This window comes from Rhinoderma darwinii, chromosome 7 (assembly GCF_050947455.1).
Source record: "Rhinoderma darwinii isolate aRhiDar2 chromosome 7, aRhiDar2.hap1, whole genome shotgun sequence".
Classification (NCBI taxonomy): domain Eukaryota; kingdom Metazoa; phylum Chordata; class Amphibia; order Anura; family Rhinodermatidae; genus Rhinoderma; species Rhinoderma darwinii.
Genome location: NC_134693.1, coordinates 91064792 through 91082559, shown reverse-complemented (window position 1 = coordinate 91082559; position 17768 = coordinate 91064792). Strand labels below are relative to the sequence as shown.

Here is a 17768-nt window from a genome sequence, read left to right as displayed (position 1 = left end):
TTAAAATATGTCTGAAAATCAGGAGCTGTTTTCCCTTGAAAACAGCTCCTTATTTTCAGATGTTATTGAGTTTGCGTGTGAACATACCCAAATCAACTTCAGCAATGTGAAATACTATATATTTGTTTTCTGCATGACCGCAGCATATAACGGACAGTGTGTAGCTATGGCCTTTCTTCTCTGTATCTCACAGCTCAGCAGACAGCTGCATAGGTGAATAGTTTGATCATCATCATCAGCTTTCAAACAGTATGCAAATTATCCCGACGTCGCGTGTTCCTATTGGTCGTTTCTACTATGGGGCTTTCCTGTGCGTATAACGTTCGACGTCACGCCTCCTCAGTGCTTATTGGCTGGGGTCGCTGATCGTCATGGTGACTTCAGCCTGGTTCATTGTCTGGAGTCTGAGGAGCAGATGGAGCTTGAGGGACAGGGGAAGTCGGCCCTTCCTGGAGAACTGGGCTCGGAAGTCCCTGAGCTACTGAGAGCATTATGGGAAGAGCCTGAGAAACCAGGACGGAGTCCTGGAGGCCGTGTAAAATCTCACCGGCAGCACCGTTACAGGTTGTGCCCGTTGGCCAGGGAAAGCTACGGTAAGCTGCTGCTGTCAAAGGGGAAGGTTCTAGATTCTAGGAAGAACGTCGCTTATGATTTGTGTATACATTTGGTGTGCTGTAAATAAAAGCTTTTGACAGAATTGTCCATTATGACTCACGTGAGCTACAGTCGGTAGAAGCCATGACATAATGCAGAATATAGAGCTACACATGGTAATCCCAGAATTAAAGACCATGATAATGTGCCCGTGGAGATGTACAGAATTGTTAAATAATATTGTTTGTCGCTTTTATGTGGAAATATTGGCCAAACCCCTTAACAGACCCGTAGTTGTGGGAAAACGTGGACCTGGTTTGCCATAGATATGAACACCATTTATTTATTCTTCTGCAGTAGGGTCAATATTTTGACTTCAGTAAACCGCTCTGATTGTCTTGTGATGCGTATTAACGGAAATAGCAATATATTACCATATATTGGAGTACGGCTACCAGAAAATCATAAAACATTGCAATAAAGGTCAGAAGTGACAAAACCAGAGCTGCACACTATTGCAATTCTGGCCATTAAAATGCAACAGAAACTTGACGGAACCGAGACTAGCGGTAATGTGAACAGTCGCGTAATCGCTTCCTGCAAATCTACTGAAGCAAAGTACATAAGATATATTTATTAGGCTACATGCACACAACCGTTTGTATTTTGTGGCCCGTAAAAACAACGCATTTGCTTTGTCTTTGTGTCCTTTGCATCCATTCCGTATGTCTGGATGTCATTCATATTCATGGATCTGCAAAAAAAAAAAAAAATGGAAGGCAGGAAATGTCAATATCTTGTCCCAACCTCCTGAGGTCACGTGGTCCCCGTCGTCAAGCAAACCCTCCGCAAAACACAGACTGCATACGGCCGTCCATGGCTTTCACATCGCCATAGACTTGAACGGATGAGACCAAGATGCAAACACGGTGAGGAATGGGACCTGCTCGGAGTTTGGCGGCCCAGTCCCATGGCCCATACACGAAGCTGTGGAAAACACTGTAGTGTGCATGTGGTCATAGAAATGAATGGGTCCGTGTGCTATTTGTTAAAAATAAAACGGATAGCGCACTGGCAAAAACAGTCATGTGCATGTAACCTTCGGTACATAACTGAGGAAAGCAAATCTTACAAGGACTAAGTGCCACGTGTCACCCTTGCAAAAACCCATCTACAAAGAGCTGGACAACAGGTCTCCGCCATTTTACACCATGCCCACAAAAAACGGCGCCAAGTATAAAGCTAAGTTCACACATGCTGTAAAAGCTGTGGCAATTCCGCAACGCATTATAGTAGCAGAAAAGTGGATGAGATTTCAACTAATCTCCACATGCTGTGGAAAATAATACGCAGAAAAGTGCGGAAATTGACTTGCGGGGAAGATTATCTGCAGAATGTGAATTTCTCTTGGGGATTTAATGCACAGAAATTGTCGGATATAGTGAAGTATTTGTGCTATGTGTCAACAAGGTCTAAATAGAGGAAAAGATGTTAGCTTGTGCAATTTAAATAATTTTTTTTTAATAAATATTTCTCTGTATCTGAAGACTCCTCTTCCCTGTAGGTTGCTGCCATTATAAGGCCTCATGCACACGACGGTAGAGGTGTTCACGGTCTGTGATTACGGAACGGACGGGATGTGCATGGTCTTCAATGAGCACGGACTGCAATTGCGGTCCGTATAATGACATGTCCTATTTATTTATTTTTGTGCCTGGACTACAGCCAATGCACGGACCGTCAAAACCATGCTCGTGTGCGTTGGCCCAATTGCGTATAGTATATGGCCGCAAATCCACGGTGGTGTGCATGAAGCCTAACTGTCAAAAGTTCCAGTTGGCAGAAACTATTATGAAGCAAGACTCTAAGTTAAAGTGGTTGTCCTCTATTAGACGGCAGTGTAAATGTCTCACAACTGCGGGTGGTTTATGGTAAAAAAAAAACAAAAAAACACTCAGAACGGTGCAGTGTTTTTTGTTTTTTTTTTTTTGTTTTTTTTCCGCCTCCCATTGATTTCAATAGAGGTTCATAAGTGGAACCCGCTCCAAAATAGAATATGATGCTTTTTTCCCCCCGCAAGCGGACAAAAAACGTCCGTGGAAATCTATGGAAGGAGATTTGAGGCTTTTTTTGGCACGGATTCCGATGCCAAAAACGCCATGTCAACTGGGCCTTGAACTGAGAACATAGGCTGCATGTGCAAGTGCTGAGAATTCCTCCGTGAGATGAGGGTGTATTTACATGAGTCGTTTTTGACACAATTTTATAATTGCACCCAAATTGTGCAATTTTTGTAAGAATTGCAACAAAAAAACAATCCTGTAAATACACCCTAAGGGCCTGTTCACATCTTTGTGGTATTCTGTTGTTCTTCTCCATCAGAGGAGCAGAAGAAGGGAATACTGTAAGCAACGGTTCCGTTGCAGAACGGATACCGCCGGTGGCTGACGGGACCCATTAACGTCAATAGGTTTCCGTGATGTTACCGGAAACAATAGCGTTTGTTCGTTCATCCGCTGATTGCTGCCCTGTTTACACAGGGCAATTATCAGCAATGAGCGTTATATGAAGGCTTGTCTGCCTGATAATTGCTCGGTGTAAAACCCTCTTAGGCTCTGTTCACACAGTTTTTTGCCATGGTTTTTGTCGCAAAAGACGGACGAAATTGACTACCATTGATTTCAATAGGAGGTGGAGGCACTATTTTTACCGCAAGCAAAAAAAACTCTAGCGGGAAAAAGTGACATGCCCGATCTTGAGGCTTTTTCCGCCACAAAAACCCGATTGAAATCAATGGGAGATGGAAATAAACAAATTTTTTTTCCGTAAAAAACACTTGGTTATTTCATCTTCCTGTTGAAGAGATGACCAAAAAACGCATCAAACGCGTGTGGTGCAAAACCACTTAAAAAAAACCGGAGCTGACTCTTCCAGGCAGAATTTTTTGCCTGCAAAAAACTCAGTGTGAACAGGGCCCAAAGTCACAAACATCCAATGAAGGGGACAAACTCACCATGACGCCATATGACCAGAGATGGTCAAGTAAGAAAATATATATACGTACATCAAAGCACTCTCTTACATTTGCTGCCTAGTAACAGAATGTAACCCCTTCATAACATAACAAAAAGAGGCTTTGTCACCAGAGTATAAGTGCCCTATCTCCTACATAATCTGATCGGCGCTGTAATGTATAGATAACAGTGGTTTTTATTTTGAAAACCGATAATTTTTTAGCAATTTTAGATTTATGCTAATTCGTTTCTTAATAGACAACTGGGCATTTTTTACCAACTGGGCGTTGTGAAGAGAAGTGTATGACCAATCCGCATCATACACTTCTCTCCATTCATTTCCATCTGTATTCACAGCACAGCGTGATCTCGCGAGATCACGCTGGGCTGTCTCATACACCCACAGTAACTTTACCGAAGTGTCTTGTGAGTGAATAGACATCGCTTCCAGCAAGGATGCAATGTCTATTAACACTCCCGACACAGAAACTTTACCGAAGTGCGATTTAAGCCGTAAAAACTCAGGACATGTCGTTTTACGGTCCGGATCTGCGAATTCACCAATACTGGCAAATTGTTGTGGGTCTGTGAGTCCTGATGACACACTGATGCACAACAACAATGTTTTGCGTTCCGATGAACCGCAACAGGTCCGTGGTTTTACGGACCACAAAACCAGTTTGGTTGTGTGCATGTGAGGCCTTAGGCTGGGTTCACACGAGCATGTTACGTTCGTAATGGACGGAACGTATTTCGGCCGCAAGTCCCGGACCGAACACACTTCAGGGAGCCGGGCTCCTAGCATCATAGTTATCTATGGCGCTAGGTGTCACTGACTCGCTGGAGGACAACTGTCCCGTACTGTAATCATGTTTTCAGTATGGGACAGTAGTTCCACGGAGAGACAGGGACTACTAGCATCGTACATAACTATGATGCTAGGAGCCCGGCTCCCTGCAGTTTGTTCGGTCCGGGGCTTGCGGCCGAAATACGTTCCATCCATTACGGGAGTAATGTGCTCGTGTGAATCCAGCCTTATATTTATAATAGCCTTAATTGGACTAATGAACATAAGACTAGTGCTACACAGCTTGTTTCCCCATGTAAACATGGCAAGTTTAACCTCTTAACAACCGGCGCATAGTGTTTTTACGTCGGCCGTTCAGGGTAGTTCTTCTGAAGCACCACCTTTTCACGTCTGCACTTCAGAAGAACCTTCCCCGCATCGTGCGGGGTGCTGCTGAAGCCTGGGCTGTTAGTAACAGCCTCGGGCTTCAGGGCAACGATCAGAGACCACTAGCAGTGGTCTCCGATCATATTTAACCCCTCAGATGCGGCGCTCTATAGAGCGCCGCATCTGAGAGATTTTAGTGGGAGGGGCCTCCCTCTCTCATCCCACTGGCATCCCCGCGTGCATCGCGGGGTGCCGATGGGTTCTATGGCAGCCTGGGGGCCTAAGAAAGGCCACCAGGTCTGCCTTTTAGTAAAAGCCTGTTGGGCCATGCCAGAGGCATGACCTAACAGGTGCCTGTCCGTTTTACACTGACCAGCAATAATACACTGCAATACAAAAGTATTGCAGTGTATTATAATAGCGATCAGAAGTTTGCACAGTAAAGTCTCCCAGTGGGACTAAAAATAAAGTTAAAAAAAAAAGTTAAAGTTTGAAATAAATAAATAAATGTCCCAAGTAAAACATTTTTAAAAAAAAAAACGCTTTTTCCCCTTAGAAAAGTTTCTCATATTTGGCATCGCCGCGTCCGTAACGAAGCCAACTATAAAGCGATTACATAATTTAACCCGCACGGTGAACGCTGTAAAAAATATAATAAAAAAACAACGCCAGAATTTCTGTTTTTTGTTCATCTGCCTTCAAAAGAATTTGATAAAAAGTGATCAATCGCATCTACTCCAAAATGGTACCAATAAAAACTACAAGTAGTCAAAAAATAAAGTTATGGCTCTTAAAATATGGCGACACAAAAGCAAATAATTTTGAAAAAAAAAGTGTTTTTAACGTGTAAAAGTAGGGAAACCTAAAAAAAAATCCCATATAAATTTGGTATCGCCGCAATCGTAATGACCCACTGAATAAAGTTATTTATACCACACGATAAACGGCGTAACATTAAGACGCAAAAAAAATGGCAATTTCTGTTGTTTATCCAGTAACTCACTAAAAAAAGTTATTAAAAAGTTGATCAATAAATTATATGTACCCCAAAATGGTGCTATTATAAAATACAACTTGTCCCACAAAAAAAAGTCCGTATACAGCCATGTCGACACAAAAAAAAAAAGTTATAGATTTTTGAATGCGACGATGGAAAAACTTTAAAAATTGCTCGGTGATTAAGGTTTAAAATACCTTCGGTGTTAAAGGGTTAAGCAATGCTGCTGTATACGCCGGACAGCCGATCGTTTATTTCCGAATTAGCTGTTTAATGTTTTATAGTAAAATAAGTCAATTTACCTTCCTTTCTCTTCACAGCTCTTCGGAAGTTGCAAGAAGCAGCCAATAGAAATGATCTAGACACAGGTAAGTTTTTTACATATATGTCAACCGCTAAATCCATGAAGAAAATAAATATTGACTAACGTATTATACTTTCACCCCTTCCCACACCTTGACGTAACTGCACGTCAAGATGAGCAGTAACTTTGCGCACCTCAACGTGCAGTTACGTCTGTATTTCGGCAGTTAACCGCCGCGCGGCGCTACACCGCAGTGGTGGTTAACTGTGCAGGGTGGCCGCTCTGCATTCCCTGCTGCCGATCAGCGGCCCATAGCCGCTGATTTCGGCAGTTAACCCCTTCGATGCGGCGGTCGATTGCAATCGTCGCATTTAAAAAGTTTAGCAGAGATCAGCAGCCCCCACGTGAAATCACGGGGGCTGGCGATGGTACCCATGGCAACCGGATGCCGGACAATGACCGCAGCGATCAGAGCTTCAAGTCTAGGTGTCACCTAGTGGGACAAGTACAAAAAGTTAAAAAAAGATAATAAATTTTTTTTTATAAAAGTTTCAAGTTACATCAACAAAAAAATGTTTGGTTTTTTTATCCCCCTATAATAAGTCTTTTATTATAGGAAAAAAATGAACACGTTAAAAGTACACATTTGGTATCACCGCGTTCGTAACGACCCCAACTATAAATCTATAATGTTATTTTTCCCGCACGGTGAACACCGTAAAAAAACAATGCCAGAATCACTATTTTTTTTTTGGTCACCACCCCTCGCAAAATATATACTAAAAAGTGATCTAAAAACTACAGCCCGTCCCGCAAAAAACAAGCCCTCACACAGGTTTTTTTGACTGAAAAATAAAAATGTTATGGCTCTCAGAATATGGTGACACAAAAAAAGAAATTTTATAAAAAAAGTGATTTTTATCGCGCAAATGCTGCAAAACGTAAAACAAACTATATACATATGGTATCGCCGTAATCCTATCGACCTGCAGCATAAAGTAAAATTTGCATCTATAGTGCAGGGTGAACGCCATAAAAAAGACTAAAAACCATTGTCAGAATTGCTGGTTTTTGGTCACCTTGCTTGCCAAAAAATGGAATAAAAAGTGATTTAAAAAAAATGCATGTACCCCAAAATGGTACCAATGAAAACTACAGATTGTTCCACAACAAATAAGCCCTCACACAGCTCCGGTGAAGAAGAAATGAAGAAGTTCTGACTCTCAGAATATCGCAATGCAAAATGTGCAGAGTGTTCCAAAAGCGGATAAGATCGGGCACCATTTATCAGTGCGACGCCGGGCACATATCTGCGGATTATTCTAAATTTACCCCATTATTATACCCCTGATGTACTCTGCCCAGCTTACATATGCCCCCACATTATAAACTGCAATACCCCAAACCGAACCACTACCAAGCAAAATCTGCGCTCCAAAAGCCAAGTGCCGCCCCCTCCTTTCTGAGCCCTGCAGCGTGCCAAAACAGCAGTTTACTCCCACAGATCTGGCATCGCCATACCCGGGAGAACCCGATTTTAATATTTTGAGGTATTTGTCTTCAGTGACACAAACTTGGCACAACATATTGTGCACTCAAATGGCATATCAGTGGAAAATTTTAATTTTCACTCCGCACCACCCGTTGCGCATTAACCTGTTCGTGCACCACGACTTTGCGGATGTCGGCTGTGTATTACAGCTGACACCCAGGACTAATGGACAGGAACAGCGATCTTGCTGTTACAGGAGCTTGTAAAAAAGACAATATACTACAATACATTAGTATTGTAGTGTATTGTACCAGTGATTTAATGATCCCTAGGGGGACTAATAAAATGTGGGGGAAAAAAAAGGATATAGTTATTTGTGAAAAAAGTTAAATAAATATTTAAAGTCCAAAAGAAAACCTTTTTCACAATTCTTTCACTAAAGCAATGTAAAAAAAAAAAAAGACGTAATGGCCTCCATGTCTGCCATGTACGGAAGGAAGCCTATCAGGACCAGCCGTTCAGGAGAAAACAGCTGCGTCGTTTCAGACGTAAAAGCTCCTCCTCGCATTATGCGAGGCGTCTTTGACGCTCGTAAATCTTGAAGTTATATCACTATGTGCAGCTACATACACAAGCCCTAACATTACTACAGTGTCCTGATAATGAATACACATGACCATCCAGCCTGGACGTCATGTGTACTCAGAATCCTGACACTTCTGACTCTCTTTTTTTTTTTTTGTGAGATTCCGGCAAGTGAAACCAAATCTCGTTTAGCTCCGTAATCTCGCGAGATTTGGTTTCACTTGCCGGAATCTCACAAAAAAGATTCAGAAGTGTCAGGATTCTGAGTACACATGATGTCCAGGCTGGATGGTCATGTGTATTCATTATCAGGACACTGTAGTAATGTTAGGGCTTGTGTATGTAGCTGCACATAGTGATATAACTATATCGCTAGTGCAGTGTAAATGAATGGAGAGGAGTGCATGATGCCGATTGGTCAGCGTCATGCACTCCTCTGTACAATGCCCACTTGGTCGAAAGTAAAAGTACGCCCACTTGGGCATTAAGAAAGCTCATTAGCATAAACCAAAATCAGGCCTAACGTTGTGAAAAAAGATCGTTTTTTTAAATAAAAAGCATTACTGTCACCTACATTATAGCGCCCATCTCCTTATGTAGGAGATAGGCCACTTATAATGTGGTGACAGAGCCTCTTTAATTGACGCTGAAGTTATGCAGGCTTTGAAAGATTTTCAGCTGGGAAAGAGTCCTGGGCCTGATGGCTTCAATAATAAATTTTCTAAGACATTTCAGGACTTTTTTTTTTTTTTTTTCAATTTTTGACTGGGGTATTCAAGTCTATCACTTCGTGATAGTGTGGTTTTGCAGAACAGTCGCTTGAGGCACATATAACGTTATTACCAAAACCTGGGAAGGACCCTACGTCTTGTCCTAATTTTCGTCCGATCTCACTGATCAATGTTGATGTAAAATTATTTGTAAAGACAATTGCTTCTCGCCTTTCTCCAATTTTACCCTCTCTCATTCATGATGATCAGGTGAGATTTGTTAGGGGGAGAGGCGAGGGACAATACGAACAAAACTATTTTACTCATGTCATATGCAAAACAACACCGTATCCCGACCTGTCTGCTTTCAGTAGATGCCGAGAAGGCTTTTGACCGGGTCAGCTGGCAATTTCTCCAGAGGACCTTGTCACAAATTGGTATTGGACATAATTTACTTGGGATAATTATGTCCTTATACACGAAGCCCACAGCTCAGGTTCACGTCAATGGTTTGCTCTCGGATTAGTTTTATATATCAAATGGTACTAGACTGGGTTGCCCGCTCTCACCTATTTTATATGTCCTTACTATGGAACATTTGGCTAATGCCATACGTAATAACCCATCGATTAAAGGAATAGTGGTGAACTCCCTACACACTAAACTTGCTTTATACGCTGATGACCTTTTGCTGTATGTCACATACCCTATTGTGACTTTGCCATCTATAGTAAACGAATTTGGACGCTTCAGTCTGCTCAGTAATTGCTGCAAAAAAAAGAATTTGTAACTTTCATCCTTACTTTGCTGTAATTCTTGTGATACGCCTAAAGGGTTCATAAACTTTCCAAATGCTGTTTTGAATACTTTGAGGGGTGCAGTTTTTAAAATTGGGTGATTTATGGGGGTTTGCATTGTATCGGCCCCTGAAAACCACTTCACAACTGAACTCGTCCCTATAAAAATAGCCTTTTGAAATTTTCTTGAAAATGAGGAATTGCTGCTAAAGTTCTAAGCCTTGTAACGTCCTAGAAAAATAAAAGGATGTACAAAAAACGATGCCAATCTAAAGTAGACATGGGAAATGTTAATTGGCATTTATTTTGTGTGGTATTACTATCTGTCTTACAAGCAGATACATTTAAATTTAGAAAAATGCAAATTTTTGCAGTTTTTCACAAAATTTTGGTGTTTTTTACAATAAAATACTGAATGTATCGACAAAATGTTACGACTAACTTAAAGTATGTGTCACGAGAAAACAGTCTCCGAATCAATTGGATAGGTAAAAGCATTCCAAAGTTATTACCACACAAACTGAAACATGTCAGATTTGAAAAATGGGGCTGCGTCCTGAACGTGCAAACTAGTCAATGTCCTTAAAGCGTAGCTAAACGTTCGACAAACTTCTGACATGTCATAGTGACATGTCAGAAGTTTGTATTGGTGCGGGTCCGAGCACGGAGACCCCCCCCCCCCCCCCCCCCCACCAATCGCTAGAACGAAGCGGCTGGAGCTCTCGTGTGACCTCTCAGGTTGCTTCGTTTCTGTTCGGCTTTTTCCGGAAAGCCGATGTATCGGTGTACGGGCTCATAGACTTTCTATTGAGTCCGTACACCGATGCATTAATTTCCGGAAATAGCCGAACAGACACGAAGCAGCTGAGCGCTCACACGAACGCTTCAGCTGCTTCGTTCTAGCGATTGGTGGGGGTCTCCGTGCTCGGACCCCCACCAAAACAAACTTCTGACATGTCACTATGGTATGTCAGAAGTTTGTCGAACGTTTAGCTACACTTTAAGGGGTTAAAGCAAAGTAGAGGTGAAATGTATAAATTTCCAATTATTTTTTTGCCGAAGTTCTTGTCGTTTTTGTTTTTTTTTTTTGTACTGCAGAAGGTTTTATCAGAGAAATGCAACTCCATATTTAATTCCCAGATTCTACAGTTTTAAGAAATATCCCACATGTTTGCCTAGTGTGCTACTGGACTGAAACACAGGTCTCAGAAGCAAAGTATTTTATTAGAATATATTTTATGCACCATGTCAGATTTGAAGAGTTCTTGTGGTGCCATAACAGTGGACCCCCCCCCCCAAATGACCGCACTTTGGAAAGTACACCGCTCAAGGAATTTATCTAGGGGCATAATAGCATCTTGTACCACAGCTGTTTTGCTAAATTTCTTGGAATAAGTCTGAAAAAAAGATAAATTTTTTCTAGGAATAAAGGAGAAAAAGCAACCACAACGTTTTTAAAGCAATTTCTCCCGATTACGGCAATATCCAAAAGTGGTAATAAACGGCTGATGGTACATACGGCAGGATTTTTTTTTGTGTGTCATGTCACATTTCCATGATGGACCAAAACAGTAGAACAACCCAAAAGTGACCCCACTTGGTAATCTACACCCCTTTAAGGAATCTATCTAGGTGTATAGTGAGCATTTAGACCTCACCGTTCTTTTGCAGAATTGATTAGAACTAGGCCGTGAAAATTAATATTACATTTTTTCCACTATAATATTGAATTTTTGCATTTTCACCAAGGGTTAGAGGAGAAAGCCACCCACCATTTGTAAAATCATGTCTGCCGAATACGGCAACATGTGGTCATAAACTGCTGTTAGGACACACGGCAGGAATAATATTTGGCGTGAGGTACCAGTGTACAATGGAAGTGACCCCATTTTGGAAACTACGCCCCTCAAGGCATTTATCATTTGCCTGGACATATGACAGGGCTCAGAATTGAAAAACACGATGCGCATTTGAGGCCTATTTTGTTGATTTTTTCATAGCATTGGCCAATAATTGCAGGGCTCTGAGTTCAAATAGTAAGACAAGACCCCAAGTAGTAAACCCAAATTTGGAAACTACACCCTTTTTAAGGGGTGCAGTGAGCATTTTGAGCCCACAGTTGTTTTTTCATTAGAAAGTATTTAAACTCTTCAGGACTAAGCCATTTTTTTGCTTCTTCATTTTTGTACTTGGAAACGGAAAAAAAAAATTATTTGGTCCATTGGTACTATTTTGGGGTACATGCAATTTTTTTTTTTTTTTTTGGCAAGCAAGGTGACCAGGACAATGATTTTTTAATTTTTATTTTTTTACAGTGTTCACTGTGGGCTATAAATGACAATTTTATTTTATTCTGCCGGTCTATATGATTTTGGCAATACCACATGTACTAGTCCTTCTAAATTAATTAAATTAACTTTTTGATATTCTATTTCAGTAATTAAATTCAAAAAGTTAAACCTCATATTATATAGATTAATTACACACACAGTGATCTATTTTCAGCATTTTTTTTTCTTTTAATGTTGATGATTATGGCTAACCGTTAATGAAAACCCAAAATGTAGTCTCTTAGAAAATTAGAATATTGTGCAAGCCCAATTTCACAATTTTTTAATACCGATATGTTGGCCTATTGAATAAGTATGTACAGTATATGCACTTAATACTTGGTCGGGGCTCCTTTTGCATGAATTACTGCATCAATGCGGCGTGGCATGGAGGTGATCAGCCTGTGGCACTGCTGAGGTGTTAGGGAAGCCAAGTTGCTTTAATTGCGGCCTTCTGCTCGCCTGCATTGTTTGGTATGGTGTCTCATCTTCCTCTTGATAATACCCCATAGATTCTCTATGGGGTTTAAGTCAGTCGAGTTTGCTGGCAAATCAAGCACAGTGATACTGTGGTTATTAAACCAGGTATTGGTACTTTTGGCAGTGTGGGCAGGTGCCAGATCCTTCTGGAAAATGGAATCGGCATCTCCATAAAGCTTGTCAGCAGAGGAAAGCATGAAGTGCTCTAAAATTTCCTGGTAGACGGCTGCATTGACTCTGGACTTGTTATAACTTGAAAAACGGCCGCGTTAAAAAATGCCCGCGGAAAAGTTTGTGTCACTTCTTAAGCCATTTTTGGAACCGGTTTTCATTGACTCCAAAAAACGCAGCGAAAAACGTGAGTTTGCTTTAAACGGCTGAAAATCAGGAGCTGTTTTCCCTTAAACAGCTCCGTTTTGTCAGACTTTTTTTAGTAAGGGTGTGAACATACCCTTAGAGCAGGGGTCTCAAGCACGCGGGCCGCATGCGGCCCCTGGGGCTGTCATCTGCGGCCCGCGGGACACAGAGCCGCTAGTATCGGCTCTGCTCCGAGACTCTGGAATTCCCTGACATCGCTGTCCACATATGAACAGCGATGTCTGGGGCTTCCCCAGAGCCGGAGTCCCTGGCAGAGCGCTAGTACAGGCTCTGCTCCGGGACTCTGTGGAATTCCCTGACATCGCTGCCCATATGTGGACAGTGTGTCAGGGTCTTCCCCAGAGCGGAGTCCCGGGCAAAGCGCTAGTACAGGCTCTGCTCCGGGACTCTGTGGAATTCCCTGACATCGCTGCCCATATGTGGACAGTGTGTCAGGGTCTTCCCCAGAGCGGAGTCCCGGGCAGAGCGCTAGTATAGGCTCTGCTCCAGGACTCTGGGGAAGCCTCTGACATCGCTGTCCATACACCCACAATGATGTCAGGGGCTTCCCCAGAGCAGGAGTCCCAGTGATGTCAGGAGCACAGCTGGAGTCCACGGAAGAGCCTACTAGCGATCTGCCTGGGACTCAAGCTCTGGGGTTGCACCTGACATCACTGTGGTAGCATCTGTGGAGCGCCATGTTGCAGCATGCGCGAAGGGCACTGCGGCAGCATGCGCGAAGGGCACTGCGGCAGCATGCGCGAAGGGCACTGCGGCAGCATGCGCGAAGGGCACTGCGGCAGCATGCGCGAAGGGCACTGCGGCAGCATGCGCGAAGGGCACTGCGGCAGCATGCGCGAAGGGCACTGCGGCAGCATGCGCGAAGGGCACTGCGGCATTATCTAGGGGTGTGTTGCATTATCCACAGAGGGCACTGCGGCAGAGGGCACATTTTTTGGGCCGAAAAATCAAATACAGACGCCTGCAAACACCTGCCCATTGATTTCAATGGGAAAAACAGCGTTCTGTTCCGACGGAGTTTTTTTACACGGCCGTTTTCAAAAACGGCCACGTAAAAAAAACTCCATGCGAAAAAGAACTTCAGGTCGCTACTTGAGCCGTTTTTGGAGCAGTTTTTCATTGGCTCTATAGAAAAACGCGAGTTTGGGTGAAAAGAATTACTGAAAACCGCTCCGTGTTTTCAGACGTTTTTTAGTAAGCGTGTGAACATACCCTTAGAGATAGCAGCAGACAGTAATAGGAAGCTGTACATGGCAGATCAAAGTGTGGCACGAGAGGAAAGCTTCAAAGTGTTCAACGAGTGCAGCTCCCACAAGCTGAACTGTAGCGAAGATAGAGAGGAATTTTTTTTATGTGCTAGCCTGTGTGATCTTTCCCACTTCCCTCCCATTTACTTCTACACAGCCTGCGTTATCTGCCCTTTCGGACACTTGGAAGCTTTTCTCCCTCTGTATCAGCACAGCTTTCTCTCTACAATATTCCCTATCTACACTCTGATACGGAACCTGTGTGATCTGCCCTCCCAGTACCACCTGCTGGATGGGAATTCTGTATGTCTAGGATGCTGCTGCCTTCACTAGATCTCATATATCTATACGTAGTCTGTGTGATTATATATTTTTTATTTTTTTCCCCCTCTGCTCTCCTCCCTATCTATGCTCACTCTGATAATAACAGCCCGTGTGATCTGCCCCCACTGAACACGTGGAAGCCCCCCCCCCCCACCTCCACACTTTGATCTGGTTTGTACAACCTCCTCCCCTTGTTGCTATCTCTAACACAGATAATCGAGAGCGAGAGAAATTTAGTCAGCCGTCAGGAGAATTTGTAACAACTGGGAGATTATAATAAATATCTGTCCATTCCACCTCCAACAGAGAAATCAAATCAGATTTGGTCCAGTTGATCAGAAGACCTGGGAAGGATCCAAATTGATTTACAATATCTATGGCCCTAGGAAGTGTAGTGTCCACTGCAGACATAAAAAGAACCAGGTCATCCGCATGCAGGCCAATTTTACTCTCCCTATGTCCAACTGTCACTCCTCTAAACACGGGAATCTTGGAGATTCCGATGAGTAAGGGGTTCAATGGCCAAAGCGAACAGAAGGGGGGATAACGGACACCCCTGTCTAGTTCCCCTACCTAGCTCAAAAAAGTATGGGCCCATTAAATACGAAAAATAGGACGTGCTCCATAATTCCCGTCCGTTCTACAGCATGGACACCTATCCATTGTGATACGGAAAGGTGTCTGCGGCCAATAGAACTGAATGGGTCCGTAATTGCGGACTGTATTACGTTCCGCAATTCCAGAGATTTTTTACGTTCATGTGCATGGGGCCAAATACTGTGAGTCCAAAGATTGTTTTTTTTTTTGTTTTGTATTTTATACGTAGTCCCATGCTCCCAGGCAGCTTCTTAATCCATTACGTTCCTGCTGCATTTTAAGGTTTTAGAGGCTATAGCCACCCTATATCTTCTAAAGCCTTGAAATACAGCAGGAACTGAATCGGTAAATGAAGTGGTTTTCGTTCTCTTCAGTTATGATAAAGCAGAGAGCAGTGTCCGTGGAGGAGCCTATGTTGGTAATATACAATGCAGCGGGGTTTACTAGTTCTACTGCTGGTAATAAATCTAAGACTTGCCACAAAAGTTATGTCCAAAGAGCAGCCTTAAATCTAAGGGCTTGTTTAGAGGAGTGTAAAACTCGTCCGTGTGCTGTGCGTGGTAATCACTCTCAGCACACAGACCCATTTAGTTGGGGCTATTCACACATGCGTGAGTTTTCACGCAGCGAGGGTCCGTTGAAGTCAATGAGCGCGTGAAAACCATTCCATTGAAACAAAGTGCTTTGCTAGTGAGTGAAAAACACATGCCACTCGCAAAGCACACTGATGCAATAATGCAACGCATGTGGTGGAACGGGCGGACAAATGCGAGGGGCTGGTGATCCAGCTGTCGTGGGCCATGTGAGTACCAACCACAGAATAAATGGTAGGTGGAGGAGATTTAAGAATACTTTTAAAGAACTAGGCTACAAGCTGAAGGGAAGGACCTCCAAGGTAGTATTCTCAGGAATACTGCCTGTGCCATGTGCATCACAGGAAAGACAGCGGGAGCTCAGGGAGTTAAATGCATGGCTTAAGCCTTGGTGTAGAGGAGAAGGCTTTGGGTTCCTAGAGCATTGGGATGACTTTTCATTTGGGTACAAACTGTATTCTGCAGATGATTTGCACCTAAATGGAAGGGGGTCTGCTGTGCTGGGGGAGAGAATTCTAGCTGGGGTGGCGGAGTATTTAAACTAGGGCTGAGGAGGGAGGCCAATGTAGAAAATAAAGGGGTAGTTAGGTTAGAGAGGGGTCAGACTATATTGGTAGGGGGAGAAAGACTGTGGAGAGAGGACTTTTCAACAAGATAAGGAGATCCTTTCGTTACAAAACAGCAGTTAAAATAAAAATGCCCAAATAATCACATTTCTGATACTGAAAGTGAAACATTTAAAGGCAAGTTAAAGTGTGTGTTCACAAATGGCAGAAGTTTTGCAAGCAAAATGGGGGAGCTGGAGGCCTTGGTACTAGAAGAAAATATAGATATAGTTGGTGTTGCTGAAACATGGCTGGACTCTTCACATGATTGGGCTGTAAATCTACAGAGTTTTAGACTGTTTCGGAAAGACGGGGTGAATAGGAAAGATGGTGGTGCATGTCTGTATGTGAGAAGTGATATGAAGGCGAGTGTGAATGAGACATTAGAAGGAGGAGGTTGAAACCTTATGGGTGGAATTACAAGGGGAGGTAAACACTGAAGAAATTACTTTTGGTGTAATCTATAGACCCACCCCCCCCCCCCCCAAATATAACTGAGGAGATGGAATGTCAGCTATATAAACAGATGGAGCGGTCTGCACAGGCGGGTACTGTAGTGATAATTGGAGATTTTAATTACCGGGATATTAATTGGTGTCATGGTTTGGCTTCAACTGCAAAGGGGAGACATTTCCTCAACCTTTTGCATGAAACTTTTATGGGCCAGTTTGTGGAAGACCCAACTAGAGGTGAAGCTCTGTTGGATCTGGTCATTTCTAATAATGCAGAGCTTGTTGGGAATGTCCATGTTCGTGAGAACCTCGGTAACAGTGATCATAATATAGTTATATTTTACATATACTGTAAAAAACAAACACAGGCTGGGAGGGCAAAAACACTTAATTTTAAGAAGGTAAATTTCCCCAGGATGAGGGCTGCAATTCAGTATATAGACTGGGAAGAACTAATGTCAAATAATGGTACAAATGATAATTGGGAGATTTTCAAATCTCTATTTTGGGTGATTTTATAGTGCAAAATTTATTCCTATAGGTAACAAGTATAAACTACTAAAATTAAACCCCACATAGCTTCAAAAGGGCAATACGTGACAAAAAAAAGGGCATTTGAAAAATACAAATCCGAGGGTACAGCTGTAGCCTTTGTAAAATATAAAGAGCTTAACCCCTTCCCGCTCCTGAACGTACTATTAGGTCATGGTAGTTGTATCGTTCGTGCTCCATGACCTAATAGTACGTCTCGGGAGTAACGGCCGTTTTGGCCGTCCTCCCGACACATACAGGAGCTGTGACAGCTGCTGTCTCGTACAGCAGCTGTCACAGCTCCTACAGCGGGGACCGATCGCTGTGTCCCCGCTGATTAACCCCTGAAAAGCCGTGTTCAATAGAGAACGCGGCTTTTTAGGGGTTAAGCTGCCATCGCCGGCCTGCTACACGATAGCGGCCGGCGATGGTGACTATGGCAACCGGACACCAAACAATGGCGTCCGGCTATGCCATCGACGGAAGCCTAGTGGGTCCTGACAGTCAGGACCCACTATGCTTGCTGTCAGTGAGTAGCTGACAGTTCTAATACACTGCACTACG

General features: G+C 43.0%; 1 protein-coding gene across 1 annotated transcript in view; it reads left to right on the top strand.

Moving 5' to 3' along the window:
• Positions 1-339: 339 nt before the first annotated feature.
• Positions 340-17768, top strand: part of ANKRD54 (ankyrin repeat domain 54) — a 39084-nt gene continuing 21655 nt past the window's right edge. The window contains exons 1-2 of the mRNA XM_075833663.1: positions 340-593; positions 6100-6147. Coding sequence (XP_075689778.1) covers positions 416-593; positions 6100-6147 — 226 coding nt within the window. The 5' untranslated portion in view covers positions 340-415. The remainder of the gene's footprint in view (positions 594-6099; positions 6148-17768) is intronic.